This window comes from Lissotriton helveticus, chromosome 9 (assembly GCF_964261635.1).
Source record: "Lissotriton helveticus chromosome 9, aLisHel1.1, whole genome shotgun sequence".
Lineage (NCBI taxonomy): Eukaryota > Metazoa > Chordata > Amphibia > Caudata > Salamandridae > Lissotriton > Lissotriton helveticus.
This window is the reverse complement of record NC_136070.1, coordinates 1,278,016,399-1,278,034,843: the sequence shown is the minus strand read 5'-3', so window position 1 is coordinate 1,278,034,843 and position 18,445 is coordinate 1,278,016,399. Positions and strand designations below refer to the sequence as shown.

The window sequence follows — 18,445 nt, the reverse complement described above, 5'->3', positions numbered from 1 at the left end:
TGAGTACATCAGCCACCTCTTGCCTGTGCTTGGGTAATGAACGCACATTAATCAGAGCCAGCGTGAAGATTTGGTTTGTTTGTTTCAGGCTGTCACTACCTACTTTTGTATTTAATATGGGAGTAGACGTTTGACAATGTTTACAGTGTAATACTGTTTTAGATAGCAGGGACTCAGGGCTGTGTCTTATGCAATTTTCCGAGATTTGTGGGCGTAGATCGGTCAGTGCTGAACACGTATATGAGATGAGGCTTACCTGGGCTGTTTGACCAGGGGGGGTGGCCCTAGGCCCGTGACTGGCGCGGACGGGCGCAGACGGGCACGCCTTTGGCGCGCCTTTGGCGCGCCGCCGGCGCGCCCGCTGCGCGGACGGAATGACCCCATCATTTTATATCCTGCCGAGGAGGGTGGGAGGCGTCCTGCCACTGGACCGCCAACCCTTCCTCCCTCCAAGATGGCGCCCCTGTCCCGCGTCGTCAGCCCCTAATCGGCCACGCCGGGATGGGGGGTAAGTGAACCACGCCTCGGTGCTAGCTTAATCCTGCACTCGGGCCAAATATGATTACACAATTAAAATAGCGTCAATTAAAATATTATACAGTTTTTAAAAAAATCTGTGCAAATCAGTGCAAGCTATTCTCGCAGTATCAGCGCGCATTCAGCAAGGGAAAGAAAAGAGAACCCCCGGCTATTTTGCCTCAGGGGAGAGTAACTGAGTACAGCGAGCCTTTCAATGCTGCTCCTTAAATGTCCGGGAGGGCGGGAGGTGTCCTGCCACTGGACCGCCAACCCTTCCTCCCTCCAAGATGGCGCCCCTGTCCCGCATCGTCAGCCCCTAATCGGCCACGCCGGGATGGGGGGTAAGTGAACCACGCCTCGGTGCTAGCTTAATCCTGCACTCGGCCAAATATGATTACACAATTAAAATAGCGTCAATTAAAATATTATACAGTTTTTTAAAAAATCTGTGCAAATCAGTGCAAGCTATTCTCGCAGTATCAGCGCGCATTCAGCAAGGGAAAGAAAAGAGAACCCCCGGCTATTTTGCCTCAGGGGAGAGTAACTGAGTACAGCGAGCCTTTCAATGCTGCTCCTTAAATGTCCGGGAGGGCGGGAGGCGTCCTGCCACTGGACCGCCAACCCTTCCTCCCTCCAAGATGGCGCCCCTGTCCCGCGTCGTCAGCCCCTAATCGGCCACGCCGGGATGGGGGGTAAGTGAACCACGCCTCGGTGCTAGCTTAATCCTGCACTCGGGCCAAATATGATTACACAATTAAAATAGCGTCAATTAAAATATTATACAGTTTTTAAAAAAATCTGTGCAAATCAGTGCAAGCTATTCTCGCAGTATCAGCGCGTATTCAGCAAGGGAAAGAAAAGAGAACCCCCGGCTATTTTGCCTCAGGGGAGAGTAACTGAGTACAGCGAGCCTTTCAATGCTGCTCCTTAAATGTCCGGGAGGGCGGGAGGCGTCCTGCCACTGGACCGCCAACCCTTCCTCCCTCCAAGATGGCGCCCCTGTCCCGCGTCGTCAGCCCCTAATCGGCCACGCCGGGATGGGGGGTAAGTGAACCACGCCTCGGTGCTAGCTTAATCCTGCACTCGGGCCAAATATGATTACACAATTAAAATAGCGTCAATTAAAATATTATACAGTTTTTAAAAAAATCTGTGCAAATCAGTGCAAGCTATTCTCGCAGTATCAGCGCGCATTCAGCAAGGGAAAGAAAAGAGAACCCCCGGCTATTTTGCCTCAGGGGAGAGTAACTGAGTACAGCGAGCCTTTCAATGCTGCTCCTTAAATGTCCGGGAGGGCGGGAGGCGTCCTGCCACTGGACCGCCAACCCTTCCTCCCTCCAAGATGGCGCCCCTGTCCCGCGTCGTCAGCCCCTAATCGGCCACGCCGGGATGGGGGGTAAGTGAACCACGCCTCGGTGCTAGCTTAATCCTGCACTCGGGCCAAATATGATTACACAATTAAAATAGCGTCAATTAAAATATTATACAGTTTTTAAAAAAATCTGTGCAAATCAGTGCAAGCTATTCTCGCAGTATCAGCGCGTATTCAGCAAGGGAAAGAAAAGAGAACCCCCGGCTATTTTGCCTCAGGGGAGAGTAACTGAGTACAGCGAGCCTTTCAATGCTGCTCCTTAAATGTCCGGGAGGGCGGGAGGCGTCCTGCCACTGGACCGCCAACCCTTCCTCCCTCCAAGATGGCGCCCCTGTCCCGCGTCGTCAGCCCCTAATCGGCCACGCCGGGATGGGGGGTAAGTGAACCACGCCTCGGTGCTAGCTTAATCCTGCACTCGGGCCAAATATGATTACACAATTAAAATAGCGTCAATTAAAATATTATACAGTTTTTAAAAAAATCTGTGCAAATCAGTGCAAGCTATTCTCGCAGTATCAGCGCGCATTCAGCAAGGGAAAGAAAAGAAAACCCCCGGCTATTTTGCCTCAGGGGAGAGTAACTGAGTACAGCGAGCCTATCTCTGCCTACCTCCCTGACCTCTCTCTGCCTACCTCCCTTGACTCTCTCTCCCTACCTCCCTGGACTCTCTCTGCCTACCTCCCTGGACTCTCTCTGCCTACCTCCCTGGCCTCTCACTGCCTACCCCCTGGACAGTCTCTGTCTACCCCCCTGGCCTCTCTCTGCCTACCCCCCTGGCCTCCCTCTGCCTACCCCCTGGCCTCTCTCTGCCTACCCCCTGGCCTCTCTCTGCCTACCCCCCTAGCCTCTCTCTGCCTACCCCCCTGGCCTCTCTCTGCCTACCCCCCTGACCTCCCTCTGCCTACCCCCTGGCCTCTCTCTGCCTACCCCCTGGCCTCTCTCTGCCTACCCCCCTAGCCTCTCTCTGCCTACCTCCCAGGCCTCTCTCTGCCTACCTCTCTGGCCTCTCTCTGCCTAACTCCCTGACCTCTCTCTGCCTACCTCCCTTGACTCTCTCTACCTACCTCCCTGGACTCTCTCTGCCTACCTCCCTGGACTCTCTCTGCCTACCCCCTGGACAGTCTCTGTCTACCCCCCTGGCCTCTCTCTGCCTACCCCCTGGCCTCTCTCTGCCTACCCCCTGGCCTCTCTCTGCCTACCCCCCTAGCCTCTCTCTGCCTACCTCCCAGGCCTCTCTCTGCCTACCTCTCAGGCCTCTCTCTGCCTACCTCCCTGACCTCTCTCTGCCTACCTCCCTTGACTCTCTCTACCTACCTCCCTGGCCTCTCTCTGCCTACCTCCCTGGACTCTCTCTGCCTATCTCTCTGGCCTCTCTCTGCCTCCCACCCTGGCTCTCTCTCTGCCTGCCCCCCTGGCCTCTCTCTGCCTACCCCCCTGACCTCCCTCTGCCTACCCCCTGGCCTCTCTCTGCCTACCCCCTGGCCTCTCTCTGCCTACCCCCCTAGCCTCTCTCTGCCTACCTCCCAGGCCTCTCTCTGCCTACCTCTCTGGCCTCTCTCTGCCTAACTCCCTGACCTCTCTCTGCCTACCTCCCTTGACTCTCTCTACCTACCTCCCTGGACTCTCTCTGCCTACCTCCCTGGACTCTCTCTGCCTACCCCCTGGACAGTCTCTGTCTACCCCCCTGGCCTCTCTCTGCCTACCCCCCTGGCCTCCCTCTGCCTACCCCCTGGCCTCTCTCTGCCTACCCCCTGGCCTCTCTCTGCCTACCCCCCTAGCCTCTCTCTGCCTACCTCCCAGGCCTCTCTCTGCCTACCTCTCAGGCCTCTCTCTGCCTACCTCCCTGACCTCTCTCTGCCTACCTCCCTTGACTCTCTCTACCTACCTCCCTGGACTCTCTCTGCCTACCTCCCTGGACTCTCTCTGCCTACCCCCTGGACAGTCTCTGTCTACCCTCCTGGACTCTCGTTGCTTACCTTCCTGGCCTCTCTCTGCCTACCTCTTTGTCATGCTGGGTGCAGAGTGTGACCTTTCTGCCTTTTTCCCTGTCTGTCTTGGTGCAGAGCCTGTTCTTTTTGAAGTTATAAAGCAGGTGCATATTTCTCAGTTTGATATTTTTACTAGAGTTGGTGCTGCTGCAGTCACTCCCTGAGGGGGGGACACTTTAGGCGTCCTTGCACCATGCACACACCCTTTCACCATACTGCAAAGGAGTGCCTCTGAAGTCTAGCATAGATTTTGTTCTGAAAGGACACACTTCCACTACAAAGCAATACACCCAGACAAGCTGCCGAATGTTGTATGTGTGTTGTGCAGTAGACAAGGCATGCAAAGTAAGAAAAGTTTGGAGAAAAAAAGAAAGTTTGAGTATCTTTACAGTGAAAAAAAGATTTCCGCTGGTTGGTATATCCGAAATCTACAGTTTGCACAGATTTGCATCACTTTTGGTGAATTTGCACCACTGCAAAAGTGTTCATAAACTTGGCCCATAGAGACTTTCATAGTTGAAGGCAGAACCTAAAATAGGAAGCCTTCCCAACTCATGGTTATGCCTGAGCAGTGATACTGTATGGCCACTAGATGGCAATTTGTAACCAAAGAAGGATACTGAGTTCCCCGGGGATCAAAGGGAGGTATGGGAGGTTGGAGACAGAACTAAACTATAGTCAGGGAACGGGGTGTTCCCTTGTTGGAACTAGGAGACCTCACACACCCAGAAACCTAGGTGTCATGCTTCATCATTGGTCCCCTGCTCCTCGTCAGACTGGCGCTGCAATGTCTGACGGGCGCCGTAGGCGCGCTTTGTTGGAGATCTTTTGTTCCAGCCAATAGTTTGTATGCGTGTGAGGGGTCTGGTGGTGGTGTAGTCGTGAAGGGAAAGTGAGGTTTGAAAAGGAGGTGAGTCAGTCCACAAGGGATTTTATTCGGGTGGCTGACTCCCTTATTAAAAGGGTGAGAGGGGAGAAAGGAACTGTTTGATTGACAGCGGACTGACTCAACCCTCTAAAAGGTCGACATGTTTCATGCCTGTCTGGCAATTCTTCAGGACCTCAAAACAAATGTAATACACAGTGAAAAGTAATAAGATAAAAAATTAAAAAGATACAACCTCACTGGGTCAATCAGGGAGCAAGCCAACAGGTCCTACTCTAAGGGGGAACCCTACAATATAACCCGGGAGGGCCCCGCAGTCTGTTCCCGTGGGGCTGTTCGAGGAGGTTAATACCTTGGCATCAAACAGCAGAGGTGGAAAGACCTACCCCCCACGCACGGCGCTCCGACCGGTAGCGCGAAACCAGCTGTTCCCTGACTATAGTTTAGTTCTGTCTCCATTCTCCCATACCTCCCTTTGATCCCTGGGGAACTCAGTATCCTTCTTTGGTTACAAGTTATCTGGACACATACTCTGGACCCCGTAAAAAACTGTCCACACTGGTTCCTTCCTTGGTACTAAAATACACTAGATGGCAATACCTAAGCAGCAGGGGTTACTGCCATCCAGTGAGATGCATTTTCACTGCAACAGCCTGTCTCTGAGCTTTAGTTTAAACATCCTGGGGCCATTCAGAAAGCTTTCCTGGAAAATGCATTCCACCCGTTGCCTACCATTGGCTCTGTGGTTTGTAACTGTCAGGTGCTTGCTTTCTATTTGCTGGCTCTATTCATGTTAGGCTGTCCAGCTTGGATGCGTCCCTTCCCTTGCCCCAACCCTACCACCAGTACTGAATTTCTGTAAACAGGCCTTTAAATCTTGTTCTTATCTTGTCTCAGTTGCTGGGCATTCAATGACAGGGGTCTCACGTCAGTCTCTGTCTTCAGAGGGATGTTGGTGTTTACTTTTCTTTCTCTTACTTCAAAGTGAGAGGATTTATGTGGCAATCATGTTGGCTACAGAGGGAGTAATCGAGGAAGGCTGTACGATGTTATTTGTTTTCTAGCACAAAACAAAATTTAAATGTCTGTAAATGAACACGCGCAGATATTTTGAAATCTATCTGGTAAGCACAAACAAAGCAAATTTTTTTGTTATTCTGAAGTGTGGTGGAAACAAATATTGTAATACGATAAAAAAAACAGTACACTAGGTGATGACATTTCTACACAGTATCGTTTTTGTTCTGTATACTATTATCAGATAAACTGTATGTCTGTACATATGTAATGGTCATTTCGATTGAAGATATGTTGTCTGTAATGGCAGTGCACCTCCACACCATGCATATTCCACTTAACCCCACTGCTCTCTATTCTGCACCATTCCACACTACACCACTCCGTGCCACTCTACACTGTGTCACTGCACTTTACTCTGCAGCACTACACTCTATGCCACTTCATTTGATGCTTCTCTATTCTCCACAACACTACTCTACTATGCACCACTGCAAGCTACGGCACTGCACGCTACAGCACTCTACTCTATGCCACTGCACTCAATGCCACCTCACTGTACTTTGAAACAATCTACTCTATACCACTGCACTCTAGGCCACTCTGTTCCCCTCAGCACTATTCCACTCTTCGCCACTGCGATCTACACAGCACCACTCAAATCCACTCTGCCCCCCAACACTCTACGCCACCGAACTCTACCCCAATGCATTCTACACCACTTTACTCAAAATCAATCCACTCTACACCCCTGCTCTCTGTGCCAATATACTCTGCACTACTGCACTGTACAACACTAGACTCTAAAAGTTTGGAAAAGAACGGGCCCCCTGCATGAAGGATGAAAATGCCTAACTGCAGGGGAAAATTGCAATGAAGGAAAGGTTGCCTAAGGCAAAGCGATGACCGGAGCTAATATGGACAAAGGGCCCGATTCACAGAACTAACTTAAGACAAAATCCTAAACGTACTACTTCGGTATTCACGGAAGTTAGGATTTTGTCTTAAGTTTGTCTTAAGACTGACTTAAGACACACTTAAGTTAGGATTTTGTCTTAAGTCTGTCTTAAGTTTGTCTTAAGACAAACTTAAGACAAACTCCTAACTTCTGTGAATACCAAAAGTAGTAAGTTTAGGATTTTGTCTTAAGTTAGGTCTGTGAATCGGGCCCAATGAAACCACGAACAAACAGAATTCTATAAACATACAGTAAACAATGACATACAAAGATAGGATGTTCAATCATTTAATTTATAAAGAATTAATCATAATTTTATATAAACATTTTTCTGTGCATATTTAAAATACTTTGCTTGGCATGAATAGATGATCATGAATACAGTTTTTATAACAATGCTAACCAAGTAATGCAGACTTTGCTGTTGTGCTTTTTCTCTGTAATACAATGATTTAAACTGAGTTGATCTGAGCGTAGTTAACAATAGAGTTTGATTGAAAATGAATGACACACAGGAACATTTGCATGAACTGGCGATCAATTATATACACACTATGCGCGTTTCGGCTATGCCCTCTTCAGGGAATTTTCTCAGTTAAAATCTGATTGATAAACTACCTGTAGAGGCACTGAAGATAAATATGACTGAAGGTCTGGACTTCCCTTAACCCCTTCGCTGCGGCGGCAATTCCGCCGCAACTCTAAGAGGGTGGGGCGGCCGCACGGCGCTCGCGTACTCGTGACGGAACCGCTCCGTCACGAGACGCGGTTGCGCTGTGCTTATGACGGAGCGGTTCCGTCACGGCCCCGCAGCGCTCTTAAGAACGTTCAGCGCAGGCGCGGAATCGCTGCCGCGCAGACGCTCCGAGCGGGCCGTGACGGAACCGCTCCGTCATCAGCACAGCGCGGCCGTGTCTGATGATGGAGCGGTTCCGTCACCAGCAGGGGAGGGGTTAATCCTGAAATAGTGTCCGTATTCAGACTGTCACTGCATATGTTGCACTTGAGTTTTACTGTACATGGGATAATTAATGGACAAATAATATCGGGCAGGCTTCTTAAAATAAAAACAACATGACGCGAGAAAGGTTCCTGCACTCTACCCCAATGGACTCTATGAAAATGCACTCTATGCCACTGCACTTTACGCCAGTGCACTCTACGCCACTACACTCTACGCCAATCCACTCTACGCCTCTGCGCTCTACGCTGCACCACTCCACTCTACGCCACTTCACTCTACTCTGAAACAATTAATACCTCTGCACTCTGTCACTCTAATCCGCCCTGTGCCTCTCCACTCTAGGCCACTGCAATCTACTATGTGCCACTCTACTATGCGTCAATGCACTCTATGCCAGTGGGCTCTACACCACTTTACTCAAAACCAGTGCACTTCTTGCCGATCTACTCCACACCATCATACTTTACACCACTTCATTCTAGTCCGATCTATGACACGCCACTCGATGACACTCCACTCCACGATACTCCACTCGATGACACTCCACTCCACGATACTCCACTCGATGACACTCCACTCCACGATACTCTACTCTATGATGCTCTACTCCATTAAACTCTACTCCACTCCATGACACTCTACTCCACTCTACAACACCCAACACTATTCCATGATACTACTCCACTCTACAATGCTCTACGCCACTCCCTCTACACTACTCCATGCCACTTTACTTCATTCTATTGGGTGACACACTACTCCTCTCTACTCCACTCCAGTGTATGACACTCCACTCTACTCAATGCCACTCCACTCTACAACACTCTATTCCACTCTGACACTCTACTCCAATCTATGCTACTCAGTTCTACTCCATCTTATGTCCTTCTAATTTACGACACCCTACTCCACGCCACTCCACTGTGACACTCTATTCAACTCTACTCTACTCTACGCCACTCAACTCTTCAACACTCTCTTCCACGCTATGCCATTCCACTCTCCTACACTACTCCACTCTATGACAATCTACTCTGCTCCACTTCATGTGACTCTACAACACTCTACGCGATACCCTCTATGCTACTCCACTCTACAACACTCTATTCCACTGTGACACTCTCTGCCACTCCGCTGTATGCCACTCCACTCTACAACCCTACTCAACTCTACAACACTCTACTCCACTCTACGCGATACCCTCTGTACCACTCCACTCAACAACTCTCTACTCCACACTGACACTCTACTCCACTCTACGTGATACCCTCTTTACCACTCCACTCAACAACTCTCTACTCCATACTGACACTCTACTCACTCTACGTGATACCCTCTTTACCACTCCACTCAACAACTCTCTACTCCACACTGACACTCTACTCCACTCTACGCGATACCCTCTTTACCACTCCACTCTACAACTCTCTACTCCACACTGACACTCTACTCCACTCTACGTGATACCCTCTTTACCACTCCACTCTACAACTCTCTACTCCACACTGACACTCTACTCCACTCTACACGATACCCTCTTTACCACTCCACTCAACAACTCTCTACTCCACACTGACACTCTACTCACTCTACGCGATACCCTCTTTACCACTCCACTCTACAACTCTCTACTCCACACTGACACTCTACTCACTCTACGCGATACCCTCTTTACCACTCCACTCTACAACTCTCTACTCCACACTGACACTCTACTCACTCTACGTGATACCCTCTTTACCACTCCACTCAACAACTCTCTACTCCACACTGACACTCTACTCCACTCTACGCGATACCCTCTTTACCACTCCACTCTACAACTCTCTACTCCACACTGACACTCTACTCACTCTACGTGATACCCTCTTTACCACTCCACTCAACAACTCTCTACTCCACACTGACACTCTACTCACTCTACGTGATACCCTCTTTACCACTCCACTCAACAACTCTCTACTCCACACTGACACTCTACTCACTCTACGTGATACCCTCTTTACCACTCCACTCAACAACTCTCTACTCCACACTGACACTCTACTCACTCTACGTGATACCCTCTTTACCACTCCACTCAACAACTCTCTACTCCACACTGACACTCTACTCCACTCTACGCGATACCCTCTTTACCACTCCACTCTGACACTCTACTCCACACTGACACTCTACTCCACTCTACGTGATACCCTCTTTACCACTCCACTCTACAACTCTCTACTCCACACTGACACTCTACTCCACTCTACGCGATACCCTCTTTACCACTCCACTCAACAACTCTCTACTCCACACTGACACTCTACTCCACTCTACGCGATACCCTCTTTACCACTCCACTCTACAACTCTCTACTCCACACTGACACTCTACTCACTCTACGCGATGCCCTCTTTACCACTCCACTCTGACACTCTACTCCACACTGACACTCTACTCACTCTACGTGATACCCTCTATACCACTCCACTCAACAACTCTCTACTCCACACTGACACTCTACTCCACTCTACGTGATACCCTCTTTACCACTCCACTCTACAACTCTCTACTCCACACTGACACTCTACTCCACTCTACACGATACCCTCTTTACCACTCCACTCAACAACTCTCCACTCCACACTGACACTCTACTCACTCTACGTGATACCCTCTTTACCACTCCACTCTACAACTCTCTACTCCACTCTGACACTCTACTCACTCTACGTGATACCCTCTTTACCACTCCACTCAACAACTCTCTACTCCACACTGACACTCTACTCACTCTACGTGATACCCTCTTTACCACTCCACTCAACAACTCTCTACTCCACACTGACACTCTACTCACTCTACGTGATACCCTCTTTACCACTCCACTCAACAACTCTCTACTCCACACTGACACTCTACTCACTCTACGTGATACCCTCTTTACCACTCCACTCAACAACTCTCTACTCCACACTGACACTCTACTCCACTCTACGCGATACCCTCTTTACCACTCCACTCAACAACTCTCTACTCCACACTGACACTCTACTCACTCTACGTGATACCCTCTTTACCACTCCACTCAACAACTCTCTACTCCACACTGACACTCTACTCCACTCTACGCGATACCCTCTTTACCACTCCACTCAACAACTCTCTACTCCACACTGACACTCTACTCCACTCTACGCGATACCCTCTTTACCACTCCACTCAACAACTCTCTACTCCACACTGACACTCTACTCACTCTACGTGATACCCTCTTTACCACTCCACTCAACAACTCTCTACTCCACACTGACACTCTACTCACTCTACGTGATACCCTCTTTACCACTCCACTCTACAACTCTCTACTCCACACTGACACTCTACTCACTCTACGCGATACCCTCTTTACCACTCCACTCAACAACTCTCTACTCCACACTGACACTCTACTCCACTCTACGCGATACCCTCTTTACCACTCCACTCAACAACTCTCTACTCCACACTGACACTCTACTCCACTCTACGCGATACCCTCTTTACCACTCCACTCTACAACTCTCTACTCCACACTGACACTCTACTCACTCTACGCGATGCCCTCTTTACCACTCCACTCTGACACTCTACTCCACACTGACACTCTACTCACTCTACGTGATACCCTCTATACCACTCCACTCAACAACTCTCTACTCCACACTGACACTCTACTCCACTCTACGTGATACCCTCTTTACCACTCCACTCTACAACTCTCTACTCCACACTGACACTCTACTCCACTCTACACGATACCCTCTTTACCACTCCACTCAACAACTCTCTACTCCACACTGACACTCTACTCACTCTACGTGATACCCTCTTTACCACTCCACTCAACAACTCTCTACTCCACACTGACACTCTACTCACTCTACGCGATGCCCTCTTTACCACTCCACTCTGACACTCTACTCCACACTGACACTCTACTCACTCTACGTGATACCCTCTTTACCACTCCACTCAACAACTCTCTACTCCACACTGACACTCTACTCCACTCTACGCGATACCCTCTTTACCACTCCACTCAACAACTCTCTACTCCACACTGACACTCTACTCACTCTACGTGATACCCTCTTTACCACTCCACTCTACAACTCTCTACTCCACACTGACACTCTACTCCACTCTACGTGATACCCTCTTTACCACTCCACTCTACAACTCTCTACTCCACACTGACACTCTACTCCACTCTATGCCACTCAATTCTACTCCATCGTATGCCCTTCCACTCTACAATTCTCTACTCCCTCAAGACACTCCATAGCACTTTACACCACTCCACTCTAAGCCAATCCATTACACTCCACTCTACTTTACACCACTCCATGTCTCTCTACAGCTCTCCATAACACTCCACTCTACTCCACCTTATGACACTCCATTGCGCTCTCTTTTACCCCACTTTGAGCCATGCTGAACAGCAGACACACTGGTGTACAACATAGTTAAAACATATTGCATTGGCGAGACCTATTGGCTTTGCCAATGCGTGTTTAAATAGGACCTATCTAAGAGCTAAACACATCTCCAGCTCTGAGTGTGATTCATCCTTTTGACCCCTTTGAAGGAAGAGTACAGACTGTAAAATCCAATGCTTCATAGTAAGCGGCCCTCCCTGGATCTCTTCTGATCACCCCATCAGTTCCCGAGAGGCAATGGGCGATATGTAGCAACATTCCGTTTTGCGATTCCTAAATAGCGATTTTTAAGGAATCGCTATTTAGAAATCGCAAAATGGTATGCATGTAGAAATCAGCTTCTTTTTAGCGATTTCTTAAAATTCCTTAATTGCGATTATCAAATTGCTAATCGCAATTAAGGAATAATTTCCCATTCATTTCTATGGGCCAGGAGGCTCATAGGAATGAAGGGGAAATGTGCGATTAGCAATTAGCTAATCGCAAATTGAGAATATTTTCAAGGGTGCAGGGGTGTCCAAAGGACACCCTGCTGCACCCCTGAAAATGACATGTGTGCGCATATGGCGCACATACATGCCCTAAGGGCATGCATGAGCGTCACATGGCACCTTTTGTTTTTTAAAAAAATGCTTTTTTACAGGAATTCGCAACTTACCACCAACTTGAAGTTGGTGGTAATTTGCGATTCCTTAGGGACCATTAGCAATATTTTTTTGCATCATACATTGCATTTAAGGAATCGCAAATATTGCGATTCCTTAAATGCAATCGCAAAATAAGGAATCGCAAATTGTGCGATTCCTTATTTTGAACCACATTTGCTTAATACATACCATATTAAGAATTCGCATTCGAATTTCGGCCTTTGCGAAAGCGAATTTGCTTGATACATATCGCCCTTTGTCCGGTTTGCAATGTCCTGCGATCGAGACCCTCAAGGGGGATGACATTTTCCACCTTAAGGATTTTATGGTTTCATAACTCAAACAGTCTTCATGAAATTAAAAAAGATTTCTCTCCAATCAAACTTTTATTCTTCAGACCTTTACACATTTTTCACGCAAATGATACTTAGCCAACATGTGTTTCGCAAGAAGCTCTCTGCTCTGATTTTCTTAATACAAGTTATGCCTATGCAGCAATACTCTAACTCTACCTGCAACGTAGAGTGCATGCATGCAGGGGAGTATTTATGCAGGGTTTGCATCGACCTTGTGCCACGCAAGGGGGCGCAAGGGCGACGCAAAGCCTAAGTCGGATTTATCAAGCCTCGCAACGCCACCTTGCCTGGCCCTGCATGGGTTGATAAATCCAGAGTAACGCAGTACAGCGCATATCGCTGCGTTGCTTACTCCGCTCAGAGAGGCGTTCCATGGGTGGGGCGTCGGTGGCATCCACCGCATTGCCGGATTTACCAGCAGTGGTAGACCTGGGAATGGGTCAAATGCTACACGTCCCCGGTTGAGGCGTAACGAGGAGAATCATGTTTGTGCTCCCTTCCTGCACGAAAACACCCCAGCATGCAATGCAGGCATCCTTGCACCATGGTGCATGTCACAGTGATCCCCTCTGTCCTGGTGCACCGCGGGGCGCACCTGCTCGGTTACACTGCAGCCACGTCCTCACGTACCTTGAGATGGCTCAGCGAGTTAGGATATCAATGTATGACATAGCTTCGCTAGTGTCAATCAGAGCAGGGCAGACTCAGCCCTGCATCCTTCCAAGGTTTATAAACTGAGTACCATCAGCTGGATTCAAATTAATGAGTCACACACTGTTGAGAAATGGCCAAAAAGTGCTGGTTATTGCAGTATAAAAAGTTATTTTTCGGTGTTGTAGAGATCCATATTACTGGTCTAGTCTCTTGCACATGTTTTACTCTTGTAAGTTTGCCCTCAAGCGCTTCTGCAGAATGTCCATAGCGCCTCGTGAGGCAGCAGTCTGGAGCAGGAGCTATCCTATCCCTATAGGGGGCGTGTCATAGACAGTTCCACGTTCTCGCCAGTAATAAAGGGCATTGCTTTGTATGGGAGAAAGATCTGAGGGGGGCTAAGAGGGGTGGGGCCTACACAGGGGGCGTGGTCTGGGCATGGCCTAACTTGTGAACTAATCCCTGTGCGTGACAACTTCCTATATAGGGGCATATTATCAACGGCCAGGGATAATTATCACTGGCCGTGTTTAGCGATAATTGTACTATCACAGGCTATCTCTGGAATTTATCGCCCTGGTAGCGCGTTATTAACAACGCGTTACTCCAGGGCGATAAAAATTCCAGAGATAGCGAGGTCATCACATTTTGCAGAGAATATCGCTGGTTTTCCAGTGATGTTCCCTGCAAAACGGCGATAACCTTGCTGATACGACCCACAGGGTCGTATCAGCATAATCCACCCCAATGTCAGGGATAGGTTAGTCTGCATTTTAGCAGGCGTTCGTTTTTGGAGAAAACAGCAGTTTTCTCCCAAAACTTACGTGTGCTAAAATGCTGGGGCACATCTCAAATCTATAAAACTTTGCGAGAGGTTTCTGATTCCCGTAGTAAGACTGCCACTGAATTGGCTTGGCAATTAGACCTAAACGAGTCCTTTTCCATTTTAACTTAGCGAAAAATGTGGTCTAAAATAAGGAAATCTTCTAGAGCAGCAAATACGACTCAGACCCGGTTTTTTATCTATATTAGGCTTCTGATTACCCCTGTGAAATTACATAAAATTGATTCCTGCGTCCCCTCTGCCTGTTGGTCATGCTCTGCTGATGTTGCTGACCTCAAGCATATGCTATTCACTTGTCCTTTAGTTCATTCTTTCTGGTCTAAGGTTTGGCACCAGATCAATAAGATTTTTTCCTCTCAATTTCCTTTTACTTGGTCACACATTTTTCTAGGAAGTATCGCTGATATATGGTCTCAATCCACTACTCATTCTAGCATTGTTGATTTACTCTTAGCTGTTGCATTTCAACAAATCACCAAATCCTGGAAGGATACCTCCAATATTTCCTTTCAAGCTTGGTGGTATGGAGTCTGCTACAACCACAGATTGGACAGGGCTTATGTTTACCCTATTACTCTTGCTATTAAAAGAGATTTATTATGGTTACCTGTTACAAACTTTTTGGATTTATCTGCCCAATCCCTCCCTTTACATTCCCCACGTAATGAAGAAGTCCCCAAGCCACCGTAAATATCCTTTTCTCGTTATTTTGATGTATTATCAATTTTTTAGGCTTATACAGAATATTACAAATGTTTTAATAGAGAATACACATGTAACGGTTTTTTCATTGCATTTGATTGCCTGTTTCTTTATTTTTTTTTTTTTTCTTTTTTTTAACTTTTTATTGTTCAGAATTCTGTACAGCTTAATCCTTCTTGGCAGCAGCCTTTCTCATTGCCGATAGGACGTTGCTGAGCTCTTCCCTCTTTCGCTTGGCACGAATGTGAGTACCAACCCTTTTCTTTATAAATTTAAGAGCACGCTTGTCCTTGGACACTTTGAGCAACTCCATGGCACGCCTCTCATAGGGAGCGAAGCCGCACACTTCACGAATCATGTCTCTAACAAATTTGGTGTGTTTGGTCAAACGCCCTCTCCTGCGGCACTGTCTGGGCTTGGACACATTCTTGGTAACTTTGTGGCCTTTGTTAAGGCCAACGGCCATAGGATAGCGGATCGCCATAGCTGCACTCCGTTATGATAATAATAACGGAGTGATTGCCTGTTTCATCGCTTTCTTTCCCTCGTCTTTCCTATTTCCTTCTCCTCTTTCCCTTTTCTCTTTCTTCTCATTATTTCTATAGAATGTATTGATAAACAGCATTTTTGCATTGTATTATATTTGCTTTTTCTCTTTTGCTCTTTTATTCATCAATAAAGTTTTTCTTTAAACTGTAAAATGCTGGGGCAGCCCAGTGACGCCCATCTTGCATCTCATTAGAGATACAAAGGGAGGCATTGGGAAAAAGGGTGCTAACATGCGATTATGCATGTCAGCACCCTCTTGTAAATAGGATGTAAATAGGGTGATAGTTTTATCTCTGCTTTTTTGGCTTTTTAAGCCCTTGTAAATGTGCCCCATAGTGTTTTAACGGAGAGTGGATGACGAAACTCAGCGAGCAATACGAGATTTATTACACGGTGAACATAGCACTATTATTCTCTGTCACTCAAAATGAAACACTTGGAAAGAGGCTGTAAAAGTAGCTGCACCCTGACTGCCTGCTGTGGGCGCCTTGAGATTCAAGTGCACACCTGGAATGCATCAGCATCTGTCAGCCTTGGGAGGACGACAGCACCATGTCTGACGTCACTTCTTCCCCGAGCCACAAAGGGGGTTGTGGTGTTGAATCGCCAGGCTCTGATTGGGGCCAAACATAGGCTTAATCACCCCCCAAAAAGGGGGCCACATTTGCGCATCACGACCTTTATGAAAACATTATGGGCCTCATTTAAGAAAAGTGACGCATCGCTGCGTGAAAACAGCGATGCGTCACTTTTCACTGCGCACTCCTTGCGACACCAATGATGCGTCATATTTAATGTATGACGCATCATGTTGCAAGGAGTTACAGATACGTCAGTATTTCTGACGTATCTGTAAGCGTAACAGTGACGCATTGCTGGAGTGTGTCACAAAAGTGACGCAACTCCAGCAATGTATCCTTTCACATGGGGCAAGCCCCATGTGAAAGGGCCTGTGTCAGTCTTACGCCTGCTGTGAGGCACGCGTAAGATATTGACGCATTTACGTCCTAGAAATGGCGCAGTGAAATCCTATAGATTTCACTGCGTCACTTCTATGACCCTTACTTGCATCGGAACGCCCCCCCTTGCATACATTATACCTGGCGCAGGTATAATGTGGCGCAGGGGTTTACAAAGTGACGCATCTACCTAGATGCGTCACTTCGTAAATATGGCGCAACATGGTGCATTTTTTACGCCACTGGTGCGTCACAAAAAGTGACGCACCGGTGGCGCAAAACTGACGCAGGGGCTCATAAATGAGGCCCTATGTGTTTAGTATCAGACGTCGACATTGTGGAGGAGTGTGCTGTAAATGTAGGATTTTAAAGCTTACTCAAAAACACAGATCAAGAAAAGACACCAGAGCCCTGAGAGCTGAACCCTTACTTCCAGTCTCAAAGCTTCCCTCCTGAGATGTCCTCTTCCAGGCCACTCAAGGGCTCGAATGATCACATCAATCCTGTGCGTGAACGTGGGTCCTATGGCACAGCGAGCACGGGACCCACGCCTGGCATCCTCTTGCCACCTCGGGTGGTACATCAAACAATCGGTGATGGTCTCCACCACTGGCAGTAACTCTGTGGAGCATCGAACCCAAGCAACGCCTGAACGATGAGTCCCCAGATGAACCCGCGAGGAGGTCACTCGTGCTGCCCCCTGGCGCGGGGCCTTGTGTGCCAGTCTAGGATGGACTGGTTCGACAAGGAGCAGGTCTGGACTTATTTATTTATTTATTTATTTATAGAGTATTATATAGCGCGGACTAGACCCGATGAGGGTATCAGAGCGCTTTACAAAAGTTACATCATAAGAAAAGTTGCACGCTAGTCACATATAAATGAGTATCCAAGAAGAGATGGTATAAGTTGTTAGTTCTTTTAAGGTAACGCAGCCATGGTGTTCTGCGAGCTGACATTAATTTGGACTGGCAACTGGCTTCTGGGCAGAGCTTCTGGCACTGGTACTTTTTCTTTTACAAATTAAGCATTGATTCCTCCCATTAACTTTTGTGTGTGTGTTGTACAGTGGGTCCTACCTCCGTGAGTGCAAGGTGGTCTGGTAAATAGTCAATCATATTTTATTCCCACCACCATATCATACTGCATGGGGCAATGGGTCTGACACCCTTGCCCATTGGCTCCCTTCCATTTAAGTGACTGCACAGATTTTGTGCGCATTTTTCACTTCTGACTAAAAACAGTTCCTTTCTCTCCATTGACAAAGCTGGTTTAAATTTTACTTTTTTATATAATACTATCACAATAACTCTAAATATCAGCTTTTTTTGTTGCCTGTACTTTGGGTGTTCAGCATATGCTTGCAATAACAAAAAATGATCACCGCCCAGACTGCCAAGGCTAGACCTATTCACTTTGCCAGTACTTGTTTTTTCTTCTTTGATGTGGCTCATTATATTAAAAAAACAAGCACTGGCAAAGCAACCTTTAGCAGCCCCTTTCAAAGAACTGAGAATGGGTCTCAGGACAGAAACACCATGTTTGTGTGGAACTTTGTGCAGTCTGA

At 47.7% G+C, this 18,445-nt stretch overlaps 2 protein-coding genes across 2 annotated transcripts in view; both read right to left on the bottom strand.

Annotated features, from left to right (window-relative positions):
- The window catches only part of LHFPL4 (LHFPL tetraspan subfamily member 4), a 336,997-nt gene that overhangs the window by 109,955 nt on the left and 208,597 nt on the right, over positions 1-18,445 (bottom strand). The gene's annotated exons all lie outside the window — the stretch shown is intronic.
- Positions 15,476-15,869, bottom strand: LOC144782478 (large ribosomal subunit protein eL36). Its single transcript, XM_078661858.1, has one exon. It carries the CDS (start codon positions 15,852-15,854, stop codon positions 15,537-15,539), a length of 318 nt encoding a protein of 105 aa, XP_078517984.1. The 5' UTR covers positions 15,855-15,869; the 3' UTR covers positions 15,476-15,536.

Excerpts from the sequence above, each read along its gene's own strand:
- LOC144782478 (XM_078661858.1), bottom strand. The coding sequence starts at position 15,854 with ATGGCGATCCGCTATCCTATGGCCGTTGGCCTTAACAAAGGCCACAAA.